We start from the raw sequence: 25,717 nt of genomic DNA, 5'->3' as shown, positions 1-25,717 counted from the left end.
GATGGGATGGTGGGGGTCAAGCACAAGGGCAGACTCCTGGAGGGTGCAGCTGACCTGACAGCCTGTCTTCTTGTGAAGCACAAGGGCGTGGTGGCAGGCCAGGCTCAGGAGCCAGACTGCCTGGCCTCAGTTCCCGACCCTACTGCCCACCAGCTGTTTATCTTAAGCCCTAGTTGCCTCATCGTAAAATAAGGATGATATTAACATGGGGCTTACATGGCTATTGTAAGTATGAATGGGAATAATTTACTAACAAACTTCACACGGGGTTGGACATGTGGTCAGAGCTCAGTAAATATTAGCCACTAATACTGACTCACTTTAAACCAAGAGTTTCACACGGGCTTCTACGTTAGCTTCTTAAGGTATTGTAAGGTCTGAAGTCTCCACTCCTGCTAACTGATAGGACCAGCAGGTTAATCTTCCCAAGACCCCATTCTCAGCATGCCCTCCTTCTCTCTTCTGGCTCTTCACTGCACACAGGACAAAGCCCCAACTCCTAAGGCTGGCAGCTGATGCCCTTTACAGTTAGGCCCAGCTACTCTACCAGTTTATATCCAATGACTCTCCATTCCCAGTCCTTCTTTCCAGGCATCTGACTTACACACAGCCTTTAGAGCTGCTCCATGGAGCCTTTTGATCACCTATTTGACTAGGCTGGGGACCATCTCTAGCCCTCTCTGCCCACCCACTGTTGAACCCTGGCTCCTGACCCAGCTATTCCCACTCAAGCTAGATATCTTTCATGCCTTAAATTCCTATCACCATCATTGTAAGGAGAGTTCGCGTGACAATTAAACATGTGTTGCCTGGTAACATTTTTTTCTATATTTGTTTGCACTGTTATTCAAATATATTAAAATGTTTCTTCACTATTTAATCAGGAGATCCTGTGTTTCTCATTATATCATTGAAAACAAAGAATATGTCTTCTTTTTTTGTATGCCCTATGGCATGAGAGGCTTAATATATATTGATGTTAATTTGAAAAGTATTGTTTCTCTTAGGCTATACATTAATAGTAGGAGGAACCAGGGAGTTCCCTGGTTGCCTAGTGGTTAGGGTTCCAGGCTTTCACTGCAGAGGGCATGGGTTCAATCCCTGGTCGGGGAACTGAGATCCCGCAAGCCGCACGGCGTGCCCCCCCCAACCCAAAAAATAGTAGGAGAAACTACTGTCCAACTCAAGATGTCCACATGGCACGTGTAGATAAGCAGTTATTAAACAAAAAGGAGGAGGACAAAGAGGAAGCCTTTTTAAGCTTTTTACAACAAGATGCAGAACGTCTCAGAGATGCAAGTAATGGGCACTCCTAAGGTCTCCGGAAAGGTACAAGACAGAGGCTTGAGGAAAACTATCCATCTCAGGACAATGGTATATTGCTCTCGAGTATGAGAGTCCGAGTGACTGTTAGCCTGAAGCTCTGACTGCTGTGGGTTCCACACATAACAGAATTTGCCCCCGCCGAGGGTCCATGGTAGAGAAGAGCTCTGGTCTACAATTCTCAGAGAAGACTGTCAGTTCATCTAAACATGAGCAAATGCTAAGGGAGCCCCAAAGCACAACTTTTGTGCTTCCTCAACTTGGAACACTTTATGCTTATAATTTCAGCAGTTCACTTGAAAGGTTCTGAAAAAGGATGACACTGGCCACACTGATAACCCCCAGATATTTTCCAGCTCCATTTACTTGGGCCTTGGTCTGCTTTGCCACATGTCATGTTCATGGACTTTGCACAAGTACCACCCACTTCTCTTGTCTACCCCAAAACTTTGAAAATGTGAACTAAAGCCCCAGTCCCACATGGATTCTTCTTCCCACATGACTTACCTATCACCTTGACCTGCAGAAGTTCGCTGACCAGTTTGGTGTGGGAATGGCAGTTATCCGCGATGCAATGGTATTCTACATCTTTCGTTGGGTTATCTTTGAATATTGCGGGCTCATTGGAGCCCATGCTCTGACTCGCCAAAGTCTTACTTGCTTTTGAAAGCTGATAAAAAATGGGTGAGGTTCCATTTATGGATTGACAACTGACTTCTATGGTCTGTCCTTTTATCACCTCAGACCTGGAGTCATGAAAAATACTGGGCTTGGAAAGCATTTCTAGAACGACAGAGAGAGAGAGAAACAATCTGAAGCAAAACATCCAGCCCAAGGGATTCCTTCTCCAAACTCTGGGCTTGGCTTTCTCTGTCATTACTAGAATTTAAAATGCCTGCCTGCTTTATCTACATTTGGAGGACTCCTTTAAGATCTTGAGGAGGGAGAGGGAAAGAGAATAATATAAACAAAAAAGGATGACACAAATTCAGGAAGAACATTACATCCCCCTAAATATATGCTTATATTTTCACATATCTTACGTGCACATACACACACATTCACATCTTTTTTTTGTATTGAGAAAAGACACAAGAAAAATATTAAAAAATACAAGTACCCGAACAGAATATATTTTAAAACAAATTCTCAGTGCCTCAGCCTCTCCTGATAGTAAATTTCATGCCTCAGAAACAAGAATTATACTAGGTTATTATTTAGAAATTAGCTTATTTATAAAGCTAATAAAGTGAAATGACCTCCTCCCAAGAACTACAACAACAAAAAGAATTACAGTGGAATGACCCACATTTATCTCTTACATTATTTCCTTGTGAGGTAGATGACTGCTAAAATCCTGCTTCGGTTGAGACTAAAATCTTGTCTGGATTTAAACTGAAGGCTAAACTGAAGGATCATGACTGAATAAGAACAGTGACAGTGACAGCTTGCCTGGTGTTCCACATCCATTTAGAACCCCGCTACTCAAAGTGTGGTCCAGGGCCCAGCAGCACCAGCATCCCCAAGGCACTGGTGAGAGATGCAAAACCTGGCCCCATCCTGACCTGCGCTGTCACCCGGTTTTGCATGCACATTCAAGTCTAAGAAGCCCGGCTCTGGGTGGTCCAAGTACCTACTTCTGCCCGCTGGGAGTCCTAGTCCTTCGGGTGAGCCAGGATAGGGATCAAAAACTGGAACTTAGATCTTAAAGTTTAGTGTCGACTAAGCAGTGTTTCCTCCCTGACCCTTTGGGTGGGTGCCTGTTCAAGCAGCAGAATCTTGCCGATTCAGAGGCCACACCATCAGCATAAAGCCACAACAAAGCCATGAACGTGACTTTTGCCAACGACATTCTCCTTGATGCCTCTCTCCTGTACTCTGAGCAGAAATACCCACTTGCTGCTGTTTGGTCTCTCGTTTCCACTCCTCTCTCTTTCCCCCGAGTTCTTACCCTGCCTCAGTCTGAACCGCCTTCAGAACAGAGAGGGTGGCGCCTGGCGAAAAATTCCCTTTCTCCCATTCAGTCCCAAGACCCTCAGAGCCAGCGAGGACGTACTCACCACACACAGCTATCTGGACCGCGTTGCTGCTCTTGACCACCTTGCCGATGCCCGCGACGCAGGTGTATGTCCCACTGTCCCACTCTGAGGCTATCTTAGTGAAATTTTGAGCCTGCGACACAACCGTGCCTCCCTTCTGGATGGTGAAGTTGGCTGGAGGTGCTCCTGGGATGGAGCACCACAGGTTCAGGCCCTCCCCCTGATCCAGACGTGTGGCGGAAGATTCCAGCTTTGGCTTGGAAAACAGCTCTGAAAAAAAAAAAACAGTGAGTGGGAATGGGGTGAGATGTTTCTGGGTACCGGCCCCAAAGTCTGTTTATGGAGAGGGCTTCGGCCCAGCTGCTTTTGACAGAACCATTTCCCAACTTCCTGCACAAAGTTTTCCTTTGCTTCTCATGTACCTGACGATCACACAATTGAAGAGCCAGGGTTCATTCTTCTCCTGGGATTCCAATGGCAGGTTTGCCTCCCTCATTAATCCAATTTATTTCACAGACATGGATTAGAAAAATTTTGCAACTTGTAATGCAGCAAGTAATGACTCAGACATTCACTCATTTATTCATCCACTCACTCATTTCATTCCCCAAGTATTTATTTCAGGCCGTCTCTGTGCTTGGCATAGGAGAGACAGCAATGAAAAAGAAACAGTCCTTGACTCCAAAGTTCTTAAGTCTAGCGGGTGATTCAGATAGTGTTTGCAGTAGAGCCCATAGAGGGGACACCGAACCTAGGCTTGAAGCATCAGGAAAGAGCTCCTGGAGGAAGTTATCCAGGCAAAGATGGAAAGTATCACAGGCAGAGAGAATAGCGTATGGAAGGCCTGGCGGGAGGTTCAAGCACCTGAAAGTTCAGGCAGCCTGGGACATAGTGGGAGTAGAAGAAGAAGGCTTGTAGATCTTCAAGGAACTTGGGAACCACATAAAAAATTGTGGGTTATTGTCCTCAGGGCAATGGGAACCATGGAGAGTCTGGGTCAGGGGAATGGCATTGGATGTGTGTTGTAGGAAGATCTTTGGGAGGAGAATGGATGGGGTTGGAGGGGCCCAGACTGGAAGCAGGAGGCGATGTAGTCCAAGCTTGAAGCAGAGTGATGGCATGGGGTTGGGGACAAGTGGCAGCTTGGCCACCATCCCTCCAGCACTCCCCATGGAGAAGAATGAAGATGCCACCTGAAGCCTCCAAGGTCAAACACTTTGTAAACTATAACATGCTATGCTACTGTAAGGAGTTATTAGTACCATAATGTAGGTTGGATGTCAACAGTAGTAAAGACTGAGGTTGTATTTCAAGAAGTCTTGCCATCTCCTAATTTAAGTATCCCCTGAACTATATCAATATTTTATAATTATGGTGAATGTCTTTATTTTCAGCAGCAGGGAAATTACTAATTAACTACCTAACCATTGTGGAGACTTGGATCCTTCGTGTAAGCAAATGCACACTGACTTCATGGTTATGACCCTTGATGCAGAAGGAAGAAGGAGCTTGACACTATCTTCATATTAAGAAAGAGACTGAGACTCAAAGTTTCTCTCAGGAAACCTTAAAGGTTTGAGAATGCAACTAGGAGTCAGGGACCAAATTCTACCTTTGGCTCTAAATTTATCTGCCGTAGAGGTTTGGAAGTAAAAAACAACACTGTCATTGTCTTCACTGATATTCCACAGATGAAAACGGAACTCATTTCCATCATAATCAGTCCACGGTGTCTTCCTAGTTTCCTCAACAGGGAATAAAATAAAACTGCAAGTAAGGTGATATCCCAATAATTAATTCATTAAGGCACGTTCCATCTCTCTGTCCTTCCATATAATAAACATCGACTTACCTCTTTTCAGATCACCATCAAAAGCTCTAGGTTAGGAGTGGGGAAAAGGAACCAAAGAAATTGACCTCCTTAAGTGCCTTACAATCTCATTGGACAAACACCAAAAAATGTGAAAAAAATGACTTAGGAAGAATCCCACAGCAATGACTCTACATTTAAAAACAGGTAAACAGGGACTTCCCTGGTGGTGCAGTGGTTAAGAATCCGCCTGCCAGTGCAGGGGACATGGCTTCAAGCCCTGGTCCGGGAAGATCCCACATGCCGTGGAGCAACGAAGCCCGTGCGCCACAACTACTGAGCCCGTGCGCCACAACTACTGAAGCCCGCGTGCCTAGAGCCCTGCTCTGCAACAAGAGAAGCCACCGCAATGAGAAGCCCGCGCACCGCAACGAAGAGTAGCCCCTGCTCTCCGCAACTAGAGAAAAGCCCGCACACAGCAACGAAGACCCGATGCAGCCAAAAATAAATAAATTTATTTTAAAATAAATAAATAAATAAAAATAAAAACATGTAAAAAAAAATGTAAAAAGTATAAAACAGCTTGCTAGGGTGGGTGCACGGTGGTTTAGAATTAGGAATACGATGTTGTCAGGGAATGTCTGTTTGTAAAGGAGGTAACGTAAACAGCTGGACCATCACGGGGGTTAACAAGGATGGGTCTTTTGTTCACTCACTGAACAAATATTTACTGAGTTCCTACAATGTGCCAGGCTCTGTGCTAAGTATCAATGCTGTCAGATGAATTAAGCCACAGACCTGGTCCTTCAAGAGCTCACCCAGGGTGGTGGAGAAGGATGCTAAATCTTTATAGCGACGGTTGACATGAAGACAGGAGAAGGGTGTGATGGGGACTGAGGTGTGACCATGGGACTCTGCCCGGGGGAGCCTAGAGGGAGATTTGCGGCTTGGTCTTTAAGGACAACAGAGGTTTTCCAGTGGCCAAGGGGAAAGGATGTTCCAGGCAGAGTGGGATGGGATGTTTGGAAGGGGGTGGAGTCAAGGTGAAGGCGGCTAAGCCCATGAATAATGATGTCGAATAGGTGCTTCTCCTACAGGTTGGCTGAAGGATGAATTGGAGCAGAGATGCTTGGGGAACCCCTGCAACCATCCTGGTGTGAGGGCCAGAGTTAGGGTGTGATTGTGGAGACAAGATGACAGGGCAGAGTTGAGAGTCCTGGCAGCACTTGGTGACAGATTGGGTCTGAAAAGGTGGACAGTGAGGGGTAAAGGAAACCCACTTTCAATCCAAAGACAAATTACTAATTCAATGGTTTTTATGTTCACAAAATTATTGTGATTCTCCAACATCACTATATAGAGCCACTTACAGTGAGGCTTGATAGCAACAGAGGAGTGGAAAACCAGATGCATAAGTGGGCCTGGAGCCATATCCAAGGGCTTGCAGCACTTGAACGTGGGGGTGTTGCCTGCCAGCCCTGGCATGGCTCCGGTAGCTCTACGTGGAACAGGACCACGGAGCACCAGGCTGAGGGGATGGGAGGGGCAGGCCGAGTCTAACACTGTGCTTTCTCGGGCCAGGGAGACTCATCTCCTGGTTGACTTGTATACTCCGCATGACTTGGACTTCTGGATGTGGGGGACCAGCTACAACAGTAGTATCTTATGGTCCAAGATGCTTTATGTTTCCCTCAGGTAGGCTGGCCTGAGGGGTCGGGGTGCTGCTCTAACTGGTGAAACGGCCCATGTGTTTTTCACGTGGTCCCTGCAGCTCCCACAGCAATACACCCATCTCTTTAATGTAGTTGTTCATTGCATTGCATTCTCATGATCTAGTTATGTCTGTGAATTCTTCAAAGGCAAAGCTTGGCCTTAGGCAGCCCCCTATCCCCCAAAAGTTGCCCAGCATGCAGAAGGTGCTCAATATATGTTGAATTGAATACTGTTCTCTAATGAGATAATTATATTTTATCAGTGAAAAATATGTGCCATCAAAACATTTGTCATTCTCAATAATAAACTAAATTGCTAGCAGGGTCCAACACATGCCAATCACCTAGTTGGGTAGTTGGCAGCCTACCTATGATACTGGGGACTGTCACTGTTACTATACACTCTATGCTTGACACAGAGGAGGCTTTCAGTAAATGAGTGAACAAATGATGAATGAATGAACACTTTCACTTGGGAACCAAGAAGTGCTGACTCTCTCTGCCTCTGAAACACTGTTATCCAATGTTCATCTGTTCATCCAACAAATAGGTATTGAATGCCTACTATGTGCCAGGCACTGTTCTAGGTGTTAAGGATATAGCACTGGATAAAACAGATAATGTTCCTGCCCCTCATCAGCTTACATTTTAGTGCCTGAATACATACAATACACGGGAAGAGGCAGAGTACTTCTTTTTTTTTGGCCGTACGGCTTACGTGATCTTTGTTCCCCAACCAGGGATCAAACCTGGGCCCCAGCAGTGAAAGGGCCAAGTCCTAACCACTGGACTGTCAGGGAATTCCCAAGGTAGAGTACTTTTTGAAAAGTAAAGCCAGGAAAAGGAGGAAGGAGTCCAACAGAACTTTTAGGTACATGGGTTTGGAACTCTAACAGGCCTGGGGGTGACCCTTGCTCTGCCACTTGGCAACCCTCTAATTGTTGGATGAGTGACCTAACCTCTCAGCTTCAGCTTCCACCTCCATAAAGCCAGAATCATAATTCTCACCTTATACTACAGTTGTGAGCTTGAAATGAAAATGTATGTAAACCAGGCATACAGTATTCAACGAAGAGGAATTGGGACTATTATTTTTGAGTTTAGTAATGCTTTCTCATTCCTGACCCTGTCATAGGACCTGCACATGGATACAGGGATCTAGCACAGTATTTGGCACAGAGGAAAGAAAAATGTGATGTAATAATAGAAACACCAGCTGACATTTCACTGAGTGCTTACTCTATATGCGGCCCTTTATGGCAGGGTGATGTCATTTGGTCCTTGTAAGAGTCCTAGAGGGCTGTCATTATCCCCATCTCAGAGTTGTGGCAAGGAGAAGGTCAATAACGCACCCAAGGTCACAGAGGTACTGAGTGGCCGGGTTGGGATCTGATGCCACAACCTGCACCCTCAACCACCACAGTGAACGGCTTACTTGCTCTGTACTGACTTTTCCCCACCAGCACCACGGCCCTGCCTGAGCACATTCATTCAGACCAGCAGGAGCGAAGGATCAGCTCTCACTGTCCATCCTGGATTTCAGCACAGCAGCTTCTTGGGCCTGCCATATGCCGACACCCTCCAGCAGCAGCCCTACCTGTTATGTTGACCACGATGCTGCTGACCTTGGATATGCGGCTGGCTTCCACTTTGCACGTGTAGTTGCCGTTGTGCTCCACCGTGGCCATCACTGAGTACACGGCCTCGTTGCCGTGCCTGCTGTGTGCTACAATCGCCTTGTCCTTCTGGATTATGATTTCCGGAAATGACTGGGCCAGGTGCGTCACTTGAATGGTGCACTTGATGTGGAGATCATCCCCTTCTATGATCGTTCCCTTGGGGCTGATGTGGAACTTGGGATTAGAGAAGGATTCTACAAGAAGAGGACAAGCTGGTTGGATTCAGGTTCAAACCTGGGTGAGGGGGAAAGGCACTTCCTCCTCTTTTCTGTTCTTTTTCATACCAACCACAGTTTTTCCTTATTAATTAAAAAAATTCAACCTTTCCTCTCAAAAACCTTAGTCTAGGCTGCTTTGATGCTTCCTCCCTTTTCGCTCATTCTTGCATCTTCAGCCTTCTTCTTAACTTCAGTTCTCTAACTTTCTTGAGCCTCCCAAAGGCCAAACCATCTTCCCTAGATCTCATCTACAGAACTTTGTTCAAATGACCTCAGAAATAATCACAGCAGTGAGAAACAGGCTCTCCCCCTGCCCACCAAGGATTTCCTAGGTAATTATCCCACCATTTCATGGACCTCTGGCGTTGCAGCCTAGATATTCCATCGCTTTCCAAAGTGCAGCTTCGTGGAAATGCATATTTAAATAACCGTATGCCCCCCAAAAGTGATTTCTAATCTGTTCTACCTCTTTTTAAAAAATGCTGGTTGTGACAGACTAAATTGATTTCATGACTCATGCAGTTTGAAAAACACTGCTTTAATAAAATATGGGTCAGATATCAGGGTGTCGGATCTTCAGGAGATGGTGAGAGAAATAGGGCCAGGCCTTTGCTCCCACCAAAAAAACAGCAGTGCGTAAGGGAGTATGTACACAGATTACAACTATGTAAAATGCAGATAAGAACATTAAAAAATGCCAAAAGTGAATTCAGGGTATTATAATACTTTAATATTCTTTTTTTTTTTTTTACTGTAAAGTCATTTAAATTCACAATAAAAAGGTATAATTAAAAAAAAGTCATTTCCTGAGTAAAAGTCAAAAAGAGAGAGCATCTAACTAACTCCAGATGCACCAGAGATCTAAATGCAGAAGAAAAAAAAAATTAACGCACAGAAACAGTAAAAGAAAACATAGGTGCATTTTTTCTTTAATAATCTTGGAGTGTGGAGGAACTTTAGGTGTGAATCACAGAACTGGATACCGTAAGGAAAAAAAGATGCATAGATTTTTTTTTTTTTTTTTTTTTTTGGCTGTGCCGTGCAGCTTGTAGGATCTTAATTCCCAGACCAGGGATCGAACCTGGGCCTATGGCAGTGAAAGTGCCGAGTCCTAACCACTGGACAGCCAGGGAATTCCCAAAAGATGCATAAATTTGATTAACTAAAGATTAAAAGCTTCTTCATGGAAATAAAAAATAGGACACATGACAAACTGAGTAAAATATTTGCATAGTACCTGACAAAGAGCACATTCCTTTAATTTATAAAGGGCTCAAACAAATCAACCAGAAGTGGTAAATATGGGCAAAGTGTGTATGAACAGGCAGTTTATGGGGGCGGAAATGTAACAGACCAATAAACATAAAAAGCATACTCAACCTCACGGAAGACCAAAGAAAGACAAATCACAGCAATGATATATCACTGCACCTCAATCAGATTGTCAAAAATAACAAAACATTGACAATATTCTGTGTTGGTGAGGATGTGGAAAATGGAACACTTTTGATGGAAATGTGCATCCATTTGGAGGAGTACTTTGGCGATATCTTTCAATACTGAAAATGCACAAAACATTTGAATCAACAATTTGACCCATAAATAATAATAAAATACTCATGAAAGTACAGAAGTTATAAGTATAAGTATGTATAAGTATAAGCAAGATTGTCTTAATAGCAAAAAAGTGGAAAAATACCTAAATGCCATCAATAGAAAACGAGGCAAATATATTAGGGCACAGGATTCCGAGTTGCCACTAAAATGATAAAGATTTGTATTTCTTGATATGGACAAAAGTCCATATATGTTATGGTTGTTAAAAAGAAGTTATAAGATAGAATGTTTGACTGGTCCTATTATTTTGTAAAAACAAAGAAAAACAAGCAAAAATTGTGTGTGTACATGATGAATGAGCAGAGCAAGTCTAGAAGACCACACAAGGGTTTTCTCTGAGTAGTGGTACTTACTATGAAGACTGTCACTTTATACTTTATATAGTACCATATTTTCTGAAAATTTAACCCACACCACGTATTATAATAAGAAACATATCATATATACAAAATACTATATATTATATATACATAATACTATATAGTAAATATATACACATAAATAAAGTATTATGCATACACAATGGGCAGAGGTGAAGTAAGGTACCAAAAGCAGAGGGTCGTTTATGATAAGCTTTAGGGCTCCTATCCCGAATACATTTGCGGCTCTCTGCAGTAGACTGTGCCTTCTCCTGATTCCTCCCTGCTTCACAACTGCTTCCCTCTCAGGTCACCGGGAGCTGCTGGTTGCCTAACCTGGAGCTCTGAGCTCTCTCTGTCCTGGACACTCACACCCAGGCTCCCCTCTGCTGTTGCCTTTCTCTCCTGAGAGCATTTCTCAGGTCACCTCATTTGTTTCCTATTTGTCCAATGTCTTGGGGATGGAAGGGTGGGTAGAAGAGTGGAGTCCCTCATCAAATGTGGGAGGCAGAGGGACTTCCCTGGGGGTCCAGTGGGTGAGACTCCGCGCTCCCAATGCAGGGGGCCCGGGTCCGATCCCTGGTCAGGGAACTAGATCCCGTATGCATGCCGCAACTAAAAGTCTGCATGCCGCAACTAAGAAGTCCGCATGCCGCAACTAAAAAAGATCCCGCGTGCCGCAACTAAGACCCAGCGCAGCCAAAATAAATAAATAAATAAATATTAAAAAAAAAAAAAAAAACCTGGGCGGCAAAGGCTGAGGACCTGGTCCCCCTTCCCTCTGGATCCCCTCCAGACCCTACTTCCTGGTGTCTGATCCTCACTGGCTTAAAGCCATGGTTTCCAAACTGCAGGTCATACAAGGCATCGTTTCAGGGAGTCGAGGCCAGTGCTATAAAAAACTGAAAGAGAATAGAAAGAAAAATAGCAAAATGCATCATGTATTAAGGTTAAGTGTTGTTGGGAAATATATACGTATATATATATTTTTAACTGTGTCACAGTCAAAAAGTTTGAAAAATATAAAGTGATTAAGAACAGTCTTGAGACAGCAGTCCAGCCAGAAGGCCCCAGCCCCTTTCCAATTCTGGGCTCTTTCTCCCCAGACCAAACCAGCAAACCAGAAAGAATGATAAAAAGGAGAGTAGGACTCTGACCCCTCACGGTGACCAGTTCACTCCTGATGGACCTAGAGGGCTCCACGTGGGTCCCGGAAACGATCCTAGCTTGACACTGGAACCATATAGCATGGTCTTGCTCTTCAACTGTGAATTTCAGCGTCACAAAATTCTGGTTCTGGGAAGTTTTTTCTCTTTTTTGCTTGACGCCTTTTACATTTAGTTCGAATTTTTCAATTGTGAAATGTATTGGAGCCTTTTCCTCCGGGACAGAGCAGTTGACCATCACGACCCCGCCTTCTATGACCTCCTTCTTGTCCAGCGTCACCCTGGGATCGGACACTCCTTTGGGGGAAGAGAAAGTCTGTTAGTATGTTTGCTCCAGTGGCACAAGCGTCCCTCAGCTGAGTCACTGTGGCTGACCCATCTGAGGGTTCTTCTGTTTTGTTCCCAGAACCTCAGTGCTACCTACCAGGTAATTATTGAGTGAGTATGTTTCCAGCACCGTACCAGGTACTTTGAAAAATATAAAATATGTTTAAGATGTGGTTGGTGCTTTCAATGTTTATAACTCCATTGGGAAGGCAATCATCCCAACTGATACAGTTAAAAACAAAACAAAACAGCCTGTATTTGTGGATATTATTGTGATTGTTGTTATAATTTATTGAATGCCTACCACAAGCTAGGATTGACTTTATATCCATGACCCGATTTTCTAATTCTCATAATAAAACTCTTGGGTGGGCAGGAAAGAGAAAATTATGCCCATTTTACAGATGAAGTAGGTGATACTCAGAGAGGTTCAAGACTCATCCAAAAGCTCACAGCCGTCAAGCCCCAGAGCTGAGACTCGACTCCAGGTCTGTGTGACTCCAGAGCCAGAGGTTGGGGGGTGGGGGGAGAGGAGGGAGGCGTGGCCTCTCAGTTCAAAAAGCAAAGCTGAAAATAACCAAGCATCAGAGTGTGTCACAGAGACAGTGAGTGATGGAGCAGTCGGAAAAGGAGGAGGCCCTCTTTGCCTGGGGGGATCAGAGAAGATCCTAGAAAGGAATAGGGCCTGAGAGGAATCTTGGAGGGAGGGGGTTATTTGGACGCATGAGATGGGATGAGGGCTAAGGACAGGTATTTCAGAGCGCACACGTGCATGGGGATCTGCTTGTGCTAAGGGATAGGAGTGGCTTTTCAGGAGGGCCGTCCGGAGCCGAGGAAGGGCTGGAGGGGAAAATACAATGGGTGGTGAGCCAAGGTCAGATTAGGGGGAGCCAGGAGAGCCTGGCTGAGACTAGATGTCCCATCCAGGCCCCGTGGTCTGGGGATCATGAACTCCACCTTGGAGTCAGACAGACTTGCTTGTATCCTAAAACTGCCTCTTCCTGGATGTGCCACCTCCCCCAGTCACCTAAGACTCATGAACATTTTTTCTTGACCCACCCAGGTCAGAGATGGAGGGCTGTCCTCTTGGGAAGGAGATCTGTACTGTGTTCTCACCACTGCTGTTACTTCTGGTGGCAGCTGTTTGAAAAGGTGTTCCCCTGCCCCACACGAGCTCCGCAACGGACGGGGTCATGTCTTATTCATTGTTGGGTCCTCAGCCTGGCTCAGAGTGGGCACTCGATACATGGGTGATGAATGAATGAATTGCCTTTTGTCTACTTCAAAAACCTATCATAATAATCAAGAGTTGGACAGGCCAACTGTGGAGTCAGATAGATCTTGGTTCTCACTCTGGCTCTGCCTTCTATGGGACCAGTCTACCCAACCTCTCCGAGCACCAGCATCCACACCTGTACGTGGGAGGAACCAGGCTTATCTGCCAGTGCAACTGCAGGAGGAAAACGCAACACGTGTAAAGCACTTAGAATCGTTTACCTCATGAGGGCCTGATAAGTGGTATTTCTTATTACTGGAGGTAACAATAGTATGAATGACTATTCTGATCACAGAAGTGAGCTCAAAAGTGCAGAAATGACAGTTATGTCAGCAGCTGTCAAGGAGGCACAGGGCTGAATTCACAAACTGTATCCATTAAATCATCCAAGTTTGTCAGCGCATTTCTTTTCAACGTACATTTCCCAAACTCTTGGCCTGCCAATCTTTCCTCATCACTAATGTGAATACCTGGACCTGTTGGCTCCTCCCCTGTCTGCGGTGGAGATGGAGGAGGGCTGGTCTGCATCCCTGTGGCTGTTGCCCCTGGTGACACAAAGGGATGTCTGGCCAGCTGTGCCCCAACAGACCAGAAGACACCCAGGGAGGAACTGGCCTGGGGGGTGATGCAGTCACGTTCTCCCGTGTGAGCCTCAAAGCCTGACGGGAAGGTAGCCAGAGGTTGTATACTTTTGAAAGGAAAACGCCCCCAAAACACTTGCCCACTGGTTCTTCCTGCTTCTTGTTTGATGAAAGGGTTATTTCTTTCTAAGGATGGTCAGGGCAAGCACCTCGCACACGACGGGCCATTCATTCATCCAACACTCAATCACTAAGAAGGCTTCATCTGCTACCCATTTAATCCTCAAAACAAAACAACCTGGACTTCCCTGGTGGCTCAGTGGTTAAGAATCCGCCTGCCAAGGCAGGGGACATGGGTTCGAGCCCTGGTCCCGGAAGATCCCACATGCTGCGGAGCAACTAAGCCCGTGCGCCACAACTACTGAGCCGGCGCGCCTAGAGCCCCCGAGCCACAACTACTGAGCCCATGAGCCACAACTACTGAAGCCCGTGTGCCTAGAGCCCATGCTCCGCAATAAGAGAAGCCACCGCACAGCAACGAAGAGTAGCCCCCGCTCGCCGCAACTTGAGAAAGCCTGTGCGCAGCAACGAAGACTCAACGCAGCCAAAAATAAATAAATAAATAAATAAATAAATAAATAAATAAATTTATAAAAAAACCAAAACAACCTTCAAGGGTACACATAGATTCCCAGTGATCTCTATTTTAGAGACAGGACATGAAGACCTGTCTTTAGGAGGTCGGAGAATTTGACCGAGGGTCACTCTGCTGGGTTGGCAACCTCTTTCTCAGCCTCTGCGCTTTCACTCTTACGCTACATCCCTTTTCTCTGTCCTTTGCCCCACTTCACCATCAAGCAAATTCCCACACCATCTTCTATATCTGGACCCAGTGTCCCTTCTTCCAGGAAGCCATCCCTAACTTCACTAGGCAGAACTGTTTCCTCCCACCGCTGTGCTCCCAAGGCGCTCAGATCATATGACTGTTGGACCGCAATGATTTGTTTACATGTCCCTCTTCCCCACAGGACTGTAAGTGCGTCCACAGCTAGGACCTGTCTGATGTATTTTCATGTCTGGCACCTATTTTTTTTCCTGACTTGCAGCCTTGGGACATGCTTCTTGAAGGAGTAAATCAATGAATGAATGGACGGATGGAACTCTATGACCCAAATTTCCCACGATGATATTTCTCTTGTTTTTCCATCTCTATTTCTACTTGCTGTTTTCAACTGTTTAATTTATTCCACAGTCATTTATTGAGTGCCTACTATGAGCCAGATTTTTGTTTGTTTGTTTGAGATACAAAAATAGACCAAACACCATCTCTTAGCTCAGGATCTCATAATCCAGAAGGGCAGACAGATATGTGAGAAAGTTGCAGTATCGAGTGAAATAGTAATTGCCGCTTACTGGAAACTCATTATGTGCTGGAAATTGCACTAAGCTCTTTACCAACAGGATATCTTTTAATCCTCTCAATAACTTCCTGAGCTCGGTAGTATTATTATCTCTATTTTACTGATGAGAATTTTAAAGTGTAGAGAGGTTAAGGGACTTGTCCAGATTGGAATCTAGGCAGAGTGACTGCAGAATCCAGAGTCAACACTCAGCCCCATGACCTTGATATAAATACCATCGAACGCAGAGAAAGCATAAGAGCTGTAAGGACTGGGACCATGGGGGAGATCAGTTTTGTTTGGGAAAGTGTCAGAGAAGAGGTCATTGAGTTGAGTGTTGAAGGAGAAATAGTTCACGAGGAGATGAGATGAAGAGGGTATTCCAGGGAGAGAAAACAGCATGTGCAAAGGCATGGAGGTGAGGAAAAGCCTGGTGTACTGGGAGCATGTCTAATGCCTGCATTTCCAGGTTAGGAAAATGTCAGGCAGATGAGTGAGAAGGATGATGGACGGGCAGGTAGGTCCGGTGTTACGACTCATTGAATCACCATTCTGGCTCCTGCATGGGTTCACGCTTCACCTGCCTGAGCTGTGTTCCACTCCAGGGACTCACCTCTCACCAACACCGTGTACTCCACAGTCGTTTTCTCCTTGTTGTTCAGGATCACGGTGCATTTATAGGTCCCTGCGTCATAGACCCGGGCTTGGGGAATAAAATAACTCTCTGTGTTCTCCATGGAGGAGACGTTGTGAAACAGCACGTCATCCTTATAGAACAGCACCTGGTGTTGAGGCTTGACACTAGACGTGGTGCTGACATCCACGACGCACTGCAGGGTCAGGTTCTCCCCATTTTGCACCTCCTGCTTCGGCAGGAACTGCATGTGGATGCTGTTGATGGTGAAAGCTAAAGGCCAAGGGAAGGAGAGCAGACACACCAGTTATCTCAGAAACAACGTCACCACATCAGATTGGTATCATCACATCCATGCAGTATAGTGTCCAGGGGTCCCAGGTGAGTAGTGACTGTGTGTGGCGGGTCAAGCACGAGGCAGCTGATACTAAGCTGCTCATATTCCCACCATGACAAGGTGGCAGCCTTTGGAGTGTGACAAATAAAACATGTCCCTAAGATGTATGCAGCCTGTGAGCTGCCACATGGTGGCCCCTGGAGGGAGCATAGGATTCAAGCAGACAAACGTTCAAGTCCTGGCTCATCACTTACTGTGTGACCTTGGGTGATTAACCTCTCTGAGCTCAACTTTCTCATCTATAAAATGGGGTTATAATACCTACATAGTAAGTTGCTGTAAGACTTACAGAAGAGGAGCAGGAAATCACCTAGTGATTTCCTGGGTATACCAGTGTCTGGTACACGGTAATTGCTTGATAAATGATGGCTACCACCATTCCGAAATCACATGGTCACATCCAGAAACTGCTTCCCCAACCCCACCCCACCCACCCACCCCCCGCCTGCCCAAATTAGCACAGTCTCAACTGGTGTTTTCTAGCTGATGAAGTCAGAAGCCTCACCAGATGGGTGAGAACTTGAAACCACTTTTTCTCATGCACCTTGCTTCCCGTTTTTGCTTTGGCTGCTAAGAAGTATAAGCCCCAAATTTTACCTCTAGCAACATTTGGGATGCAGTTTTCTGTGCTAAAAGAGTCACAGTTTTATTTGACTGCCATATTTTCCTCTCATTCTGATTTCCTTATTTATTTTATCCTATTGAACAATAATACATAATTTTTATAAGTGGTCCCAAATCATTTTACAAACCAAAAAAGGTATAGCAAGGTAGCTGGCCAGAGATACTGGCAAAAAATCGTCTTTCTTTCCCTCTCTTTTAATAACGTCAAACTGTTCTTGAACACCTTAGAATTTAACTTGTCTATAACATGTCTCAGGTTTTAAGCTGAATACAACAGTCCATCCTTGTGCCTTTTTTTCTGAGCAATTAATTTAACAAAAAATGGCATCTGATTAGTCATGAGATGAAACAAGATGACTGTTTAAATTTATTTCTTACAGCAGGAATCTTTAGAATTCCCTTTTCTGTCTTTCTGTATTCCTTATTAGCTCCTGGTCTGAGGAGCTTGCTGGGCGAGCTATCGGAACAAAAGTTTCTTTGAACCATGTTTAGTTTCCCATAGATTAATACGTTCCCTTCCCAGGTAGGGACAGGCAACTCTCCCTACTCCTTCAGTACCTCCTTCTTCATTTTAAGCCATGCTGTTTAGTACAGTGATTCTATCAGGAGATGGTAAAGAGCAGAAGATGAGTGCAGAGTTAGACTTCCTGGGCCAAATCCCATCTCTGCTCACAAACTGTGTGGCTTTTAGTAAGTTACTGAGCTTCTCTGAGCCTCAGTTTGTTTATCCATAGAATGGACATAAAAACAGTAAGTGTAAATGAGAACCTGAATTTAAGTTCTTGGAGCAGTTCCTGGTACAGATGAATTGCTTGCAAAATGTTAGCTAGATTCTGTCAGTCACAGGTATAATACCAACTCTTGAGTCTTGAGGTCTCTAAAGCTCTTTCTTGAAATCATATTTCTAGTCAATTTTTTCAGAAAAAAAACAAACAATTTTTTAATTTCCCAGGTGAATTATAGCAACTTCTCCAGACTCCCGGTGTTAGTCATCGCACTGTGTTGGGCTACTTTAGTGTCATCAACCTGAATGAAATGCATACCCATGGCTGGTACACCCCAGACTGGGACACAGAACTGGGTACAGGAAGAAAGCAAGTCAGGCACACCCGGTCCAAACCCCTGATCCCACAGTCATTAGCTGGGTGTCACTGGGAGTTACTTAACCTCTCCAGGCTACCACCTCTCCTCCTATAAAGTAGGAACACTAATACTTGCCTTCCCTGGTATTTTAATCTTGAACAATGACGGAACCAAGGTGGCTGAGAGCACTGAAGGGGCAGGTTTGTATTGCCCGATGCGTGGCCCCTGACTGACACCTCCTTCCTGCTTCCTCAGCACCATTCATTCAGCAGACATTGAAGGGGGCGTCTCTGTGCCAGGCACTGCACCCAGTACTGGGGATTCAGAGAAGGGTAAGACTGGCACAGTTTCTGCCCACCTAGAGCTCACAGTCTGCATTTCACAGTTCTTCCCTACTCCAGGCCTTCCAGCCTCAGAGGCAGCCCTGCCTGGGTCTCCTACCGACCATCCCTAGGGAGCTCTACCACTGTTTAACAATTTTAAAGCAAACTTGGCTAAAGCATCGGGTAGCGGTTTTTTAGAGAGGATGATGTGCACTAACACAAGACGCTTCCGCCTACCTTGCTTTTCTAAGCAAATCTAATATACATCTGCTTAATAAATTAACGCAGCTGATTCACTGGTAGGAACCACACACTTCCATGGCCAGCAGGAGCAGACAAGGAAGAAGAAAGGAAGGCAGGACATGGGATTTCCCTGATGGTCCAGTGGTTAGGACTCCGCACTCCCACTGCAGGGGGTACGGGTTCGATCCCTGGTCGGGGAACTAAGATCCCACATGCTGCGCGGCGCGGCCAAAAGAATTAAAAAAAAAAAAAAAAAGAAGGCAGGACAGGAGAAGGAAAAGCATTTTTTAAAATTATTCAAGATATAGGGCTTCCTTGGCGGCGCAGTGGTTAAGAATCCGCCTGCCAATGCAGGGGACACGGGTTCGAGCCCTGGTCCGGGAAGATCCCACATGCCGCAGAGCAACTAAGCCCATGCGCCACAACTACTGAGCCTGCGCCCTAGAGCCTGCAAGCCTAGAGCCCGTGCTCCACAACAAGAGAAGCCACTGCAATGAGAAGCCCGCACGCCACAACCAAGGGTAGCCCTCGCCGCAACTAGAGAAAGCCTGCACGCAGCAACGAAGACCCAACGCAGCCAAAAATAAATAAATAAATAAATATAAATTTATTTTTAAAAAAGCAGATTCCCCAGTGTCAGACAAGCCCTCAGATAACTGTAACCCTGACCAACATTTTATCTGCAATCTCCTGACAAACCCTGAGTCAGAACCATCCAACTAGGCCATTCCCAGATTCCTGACCCTCAGAAACTGTGAGATAATAAATTGTTATCTTAAGCCACTAAGTTTTGGGATAATTTGTTAAGGAGCAATAGATAACAAACACACCATCCAACCTTCAAAAATCTCTACCTGATTGATGCAGAGAACAAACGTATGGACACCAAGGGGGGAAAGTGGCGGGGGGCTGGTGATGGTGGTGGTGGGATGAATTGGGAGATTGGGATTGACATGTATACACTAATATGTATAAAATGGATAACTAATAAGAACCTGCTGTATGAAAAAAAAATTCAAAAATTCAAAAAGAAAATCTCTACCTGATTATCAAGATAATATGGAAAATATTATCCTCTTTGTGAATCAGCTTTCCAGGAACAGCCAGTAGAGAGACCTGTGTGTAGGTCTCACTATTTACACGATAGAGTGATTGCTACAACCGGGGCCTCCCGGAGGTTCACAGATGGGTGTCAGGGGGCCCGTGAACCACCTCTGATTATATGCAAGTCTGCGTTTCTCTGGAGAAAGGACCCAAAACGTTCAGAACTGTAATGGAAGGACGGGGTTGTAGAATAGCCTAAAGAGGCCAGATCTTTTCAACCTGGACAGACGAGGGGCTGATGGAGACGACCCAGGTAACAAAGTCACCACAGCACAGATAAGGCACCTAGGGACCACAGCGCCAAGTCCCCAAATCCTAAAACAAAGGGTTTTAGGATCCCCTCTGCCTCGGGCTACCGGTCAGCGGATGCTGATGCTCCAGGGAAGATGAGGCATCTTGACTCAGCCACTCGGCCCTCAGCCTGGAAATGACTCAGGAAGAAAGCGGGGAGCGGGCAGAGGAGGAGGGGCCCCCCACCGTCGTCAGGAAAATCCAGGGAGCCATGAAGCAGGGAGGCCCTGATGAACTGCGGTGCTCAGCATGGAGCGTGCTGGCCCAGCTCATCTGACTCTCAAGCACCTCCAAGTTCAGTTCGGGTCCCTTTCAGTGAGACATTTCTTGAGCACCTGTGTCGGGTGCTGGGATTACAAGGTGAATAAGAAAGCATCCCTGCTGTCCTAGACTGTGCAGGCTGGTGGGGACCCAGATAGCTGGAGTGCAATCATGTAAGCACCAGGAGGAAGGGTTGCCCAGGAGGGGCCAAGGGAAGCCTGAAGGAAGTGACCCCTGAACTGAGCCTTGGACCAGGACAGGAAAGGGTGGTGGGGTGCTCGGGGTAGGAGAACAGCAAGTACCAGGGCACAGAGGCATGAGAAATCAATGCATTCTGGGCGCCGGTGGTTACAGGAGCCAGAGTGTGAGGCTGGAGGGTCCAGGGGGCCAGGTAGGAGGGGGGCAGAACAGAGAGCCTTGCCCACTGTGCTGACAAGCTGGGCCCTGTCCTGAGGGTCTTGCGGGGGAGGCAGTAACAGGACGACACTGGAGCTTTAGAAAGATCACTGTGGGCTGGAGGAGAGACTGGAGGCCTGTAACAACCTGGACGATGGTTCAGGTGAAAGCTGATGTAGCCTCTGCTCAGGCAGATGCAGTGGTGCTGAGGGGAAGGGGTGGACTTGAGAAATATTTAGTGTATGCAAAAGGGCTTGTTTTTTGGGGTGAAGAAAATGTTCTGGAACTAGACAGAGGTGATGTTTGCACAACATTATGAACGTACTAAATGTCATTAATAATAACATTTGTAATATGTATTTTACTTGTTTGATTGGCTATGGGGATTGAGGCAAAGAGTGGAAGATAAGGTTCCTGGATTAGGTACCCAGGGGGATATGGATGCAGTGGACTGACGGAGACAAAGCCAGAGAAAGATAAGGGCGGAGACAAAGTCGCGGTGGTGCAGCTGGTTTGAGGGGCCCGGGGGACCACTAGGAGGAGATGTCAACCACTGGCCCCGTGGGAAGCTTGATGGTCGGGGGAGTGGCCAGAGCTGGAGTGGACTTGAGGGTGGGCATGTGGAGGTGTACAGAGTGGGGGGTTGAGCTTCAGAGAGGATGAGACCCTGGGAAAGTCCAAGTCTCCCGGGGGAAAAAAGGAGGGTTTGTCAGAAAGGTGGGAGAACACCAGGGAAGAAGGTCTACGAGGCCAAAGAAAGAGGCTCTGTGCTAACACCGGGGTCCCGAAGGCTAAGGGCTGGACATGTTCATGGCATCTATGAGAGGGTTCTAGTGACAGGGAGGCGTGGGGGCCAAGGCCAGACCTGCTAGGTAGGGGCGCCTGAGAGGTGAGGAAGCAGAGACGGTGATTAGAAACCGGGCTTCGGAGAAGTTTGACTGAGGAAGGGAGTGGATAGATAGTGGGGCACAAGATAAAAGGGGGATGGGGGGGCGGGGGGGGGCAGGGGGATTGTCTGTGATTTTTCTTTTTCCTAAAAAACCAAGAGCTACCAATCATGTTTGCAGACTGAAAGGAAAGAATAGATACTAAAAGTGGGGTGGAGGCTGAATAAAGACAGCGTGAGATCCTGGGGGAGGAGGGTGATGCCAGAGATGGGCGCGGAGCCCAGGTGGACAGGCTGGCCCTGCCCCACCACGGGACAGACACGGCCTCTGAAGCCAGGAGGGAAGTCAGGAGGACGGGTGGGGAGGAAGATAAGCCTGAAGCCGGGGCAGGGCGGGAAGTGGAGGGAGTTCCCTCCAGACAGCACTGTGTTCTAGGTGAAGAGGGAGCTGAGGTCATCTCCTGAGACTGGCCGGCTGGGGTTGGGCGGGGACCCGAAGTAAAAGGAGAGGAAGGGCCAGGGCGGACCAAGCACCTCAACCGTGGAGTAGGCCACGTGGAGCAGGCTAGCAGGTCATGCACGTGCAACGTGGTCCTGGGTGGCCTGAAGAATGGGAGACCTGGGTCCCAGCCCCCACTCTGCCAGCACCCAGTGGTGACCTTGCACAGGCACCTTGTGTAAAACAGGGCAGAAGCCTGAGGAGGGAGTAGGAGAGCCTCCCGGCTCTGGGTCCTGCAGCTCTGAGGTCTCCCCCGAAGGTACAAGACCTTTCTCTAGGAAACCTGGGCAGGGAGCGATTTACTTCCCCCTGAGGTGGGGACGAAGATGGGAGATTGGAGCAAGAGAAGCAGAAGCCCAGAGGCACACGTGTTGGCAGGGTGTGGTCTGGGCTAGAGCAAGGGCACAAGGGCTGGAGTGGACAGAGAGGGAGGTGCAGGAGCCATGATGGTGTGTGAGCTAGGACCATAGTAAACCATTATTTACTAATCACTGCATGCTGGGCTGGCACGTCACCTCTTCTTATCTAATCTCATCTCATACTGATGCATCACCCTCATTTTACAGATTGGGAAAAAGGCTCAGAAAGACAGAGTAACAGTGGCTTTAAAGATTTGAGTCAGGCCTATGGCTCCAGGCTCCGGACAATCGGGTTTTGGGAAGGGGAGGTTCTGGTGCTGATGTCCTGCTATCCAGCTCTTTTTGGACAAGTCGGTTGTTTCTCTGAGGTGCAGAGATATCATCAGTCAATTAGGTTGATTATGAAGATAATGGACATCCTGCCTCCATGGGTTGCCATGGGGATCAAACACCCATAGAAGCACATGGACACACGCACAGGAGACCCGCCAGACCGGCTTTGCTAAGTAGCCAGCACGAGCCCTCTCCGTGCAGAGCTACTGCTCCAAGCCTTGGCTCAACAAACCAGCGTCACCCACACACATCATCTCCAAATAGCTGTACAACTGTCTGCAACCCAGTCACCCCGATTCTGCGTGGAATGAAGTGACCTCTGACAAGGGGATCCTGTTCTGTGGGCTCTCCCTCTATTCAGCCCCCAGACCCAGCCCAGTCCCCTCCTTCACACGGTCCAGATGAAGCAAAACAAAACCTGCTTATCTATTTGTGTGTGTGTGTGCATGTGTATGTGTGTGTGTGTGCTGCCCTGCCGTGCAGCACGCGGGATCTTAGTTCCCCGACCAGGCATCGAACCTGTGCCCGCTACAGGGGAAGCACGGAGTCCTAACCACTGGACCACCAGGCAATTCTCCAAACCTGCTCATCTTAATGATTCAAAATTAGCTCTAAAGTGGATGACAGACCAGATTTCAAAGACAGGCAGAAGCCCCACTTCCCATGCCCAAGCACAAAATATTGCAGATATCATCATAGCCTCATGGGTAGATAGGAAATGATATCTAATGTGTTTTAGATCATTTAGGAGAAAAAAAATTCACAACAACAATTTAAACTATGTTCTGACTTCGGGACTTCCCTGGTGGTCCAATGGTTAAGAATCCGCTTTCCAGGACAAGGGACATGGGTTTGATCCCTGGTTGGGGAACTAAGATCCTCAACTAAGCCCGCGTGCCACAACTAGAGAGAAGCCCTGGCACCGCAAGGAAAGATCCTGCATGCCGCAACTAAGACCCGACGCAGCCAAAAATAAATGAATAAATAAAATATTTTTAAAAAATAACTAAATAAACTACGCTCTGACTTCATGAATTTAACAAACTGATTATATCTAATTTGTGAATAAACAATCAGGGATAGGGTAGAATATGAAAAAAAGAAATTTATGGTAGAACAACAAAAAACAAATTATGGAATCACTTTCTTATCACCCCCCCCAATCCTAACAAACAGCATTCACCAGGATCTAGAAATGTATGCTACTTCTAGAACATGCTGATTAAAACTTGGCTTAGAGTAAGTGTTTTGTTGCAAAACCTTCTTAAAATGCAGAAAGGAATCAACTTTAGCTGACAATTCGAATATGTTTCTGAATTGTTATAAACATTAAACCCGAGCAATTTGACGTGAGTTTTAAGAGTCACAGGTAGGAATTTTACAACTTACAGTTTTCTTGACCCTCAAGGCTTGAACCTGGAAAAGACAGGAGAAATATGTTGATTTCACGAGCTTCACTTCTCATGAAGTTTAAGTGATGTGGGAAGAGAGTGCAAACTCACAGAGCAGAAATGTCAGCAGGCCGCGGAGCCACATCGTGCCCCCCTGGGTCCACCCCAGCGGCATCCTGAGAGGGAGCGGAGGCTTCGGGCAGTTAGTGCTGCTTTTGCGCCATGCCCCGGCGGCAGAAGACACTTCCCACGCGACGGAGGTGAGAAACCTGCCCCGTGAAAAGCAGAGACCCCTGTGGGAGCTTCTCCAGGCGCCGCGGACAGACCGGCCGTGGCGCTGGTCAGGTAATGGCGGCCATGCTGGAAACCAGGAACAATGCCTGGGCGGCCTCATATCTCCTCAGGAAATGACTGGCCTTCCTGAGGGGCCACCGGGCGCAGCTGCTTTGTTTAGTTTGTTTAGAGGGAAAAAAAGGCACAAGTGACATTTGCCTCAGCGCTCCTGGCCCTCCTTGCGTCTGGCCTGGATTTGGGGGCCCCTTCTCGCGGCAGCCTGAGAGGGTTCCTCCCTCTCTCCGACCTCCCCGCAAAGGGCTTCTCTCCCTGGACACTCACCAAATCTCTGTTTTTCCTCTGGCCCCTCCAAGGGGGCTCTTTCCACACAGCCTAAATCTGGACCTCCTGCCTTTCCTAACAAAGGCATGGAGAGGACTGACTTTTTCAGAAAATTGCAGGTTTGTCAAGGAGACCCTGTAATGGCTCCCCCCACTGCCCTCCAGACAAAGTCAGTTTCCAATCCTGCACGATCCAGCCCTTGCTTACCTCTCCAGTCTGGTCTCTCACCTCTTCCCTCCTTGCCCCTACATTCTGGTTGCTAGAATTTATAGTTCCCAGAACACATCACATGTCTGTGACTTTGCCAATGCTCTTCCCCTGCCTGGAGTACGCTTTCCCCTCTCCTTTTCTGGCGAATTCCTACCCATTCATCATAACTCAGTTTAGGCATCAGTCCTCTAGCATTGTCGCCTGTCTTCCCCACACTGAGCTGCCCTTCCTCTGGGCCCCTCACCTCCCTAGTCTTCCTTTGTCAGACACTTTCTACCATGTGCCATAATGGCTGCTCCTCCCCCAAGTGGACTGCTGGCTCCATGATGGCGGGACAGTGCCTGGTACCTAGCAGATGACCAAAAACATTAGCAAAATGGATGACTGACTGAAAGAGGACAAGTTAACTGTATTGTCTGAATTAGATGATCATTGCCTTGGGGTCACGGTGCTGCTTTTTGAAATGTTGCCCTTGAATACCGTCACATGGTAAAGCTAAGTCATATTAGAACTGGGACCAGAGAAACCAAAGACTTCTCTGCCTCAGGGCAAGTACCTAGA

General features: G+C 46.8%; 1 protein-coding gene across 2 annotated transcripts in view; it reads right to left on the bottom strand.

Annotated features, from left to right (window-relative positions):
- The window catches only part of PECAM1 (platelet and endothelial cell adhesion molecule 1), a 53,950-nt gene extending 28,773 nt beyond the window's left edge, over positions 1–25,177 (bottom strand). The window contains exons 1-8 of one of the 2 annotated variants that reach the window (XM_068530370.1): positions 25,154–25,177; positions 24,443–24,600; positions 24,330–24,356; positions 16,121–16,414; positions 11,915–12,220; positions 8,482–8,757; positions 3,384–3,632; positions 1,831–2,106 (exon numbers count right to left, since the gene is read on the bottom strand). In XM_068530370.1, the coding sequence (XP_068386471.1) occupies positions 1,831–2,106; positions 3,384–3,632; positions 8,482–8,757; positions 11,915–12,220; positions 16,121–16,414; positions 24,330–24,356; positions 24,443–24,506 (1,492 nt within the window). In that variant the 5' untranslated portion in view covers positions 24,507–24,600; positions 25,154–25,177. Of the gene's footprint in view, positions 1–1,830; positions 2,107–3,383; positions 3,633–8,481; positions 8,758–11,914; positions 12,221–16,120; positions 16,415–24,329; positions 24,357–24,442; positions 24,726–25,153 lie in introns of those variants that run through there. The other variant, XM_068530369.1, reaches the window with a different exon arrangement.
- Between the last annotated feature and the right edge of the window lie 540 nt (positions 25,178–25,717).

This window comes from Eschrichtius robustus, chromosome 20 (genome assembly GCF_028021215.1).
Source record: "Eschrichtius robustus isolate mEscRob2 chromosome 20, mEscRob2.pri, whole genome shotgun sequence".
NCBI classification, from domain to species: Eukaryota; Metazoa; Chordata; class Mammalia; order Artiodactyla; family Eschrichtiidae; genus Eschrichtius; species Eschrichtius robustus.
Note: the sequence above shows the minus strand (reverse complement) of the source record. Positions and strands in the feature narration are given on the sequence as shown.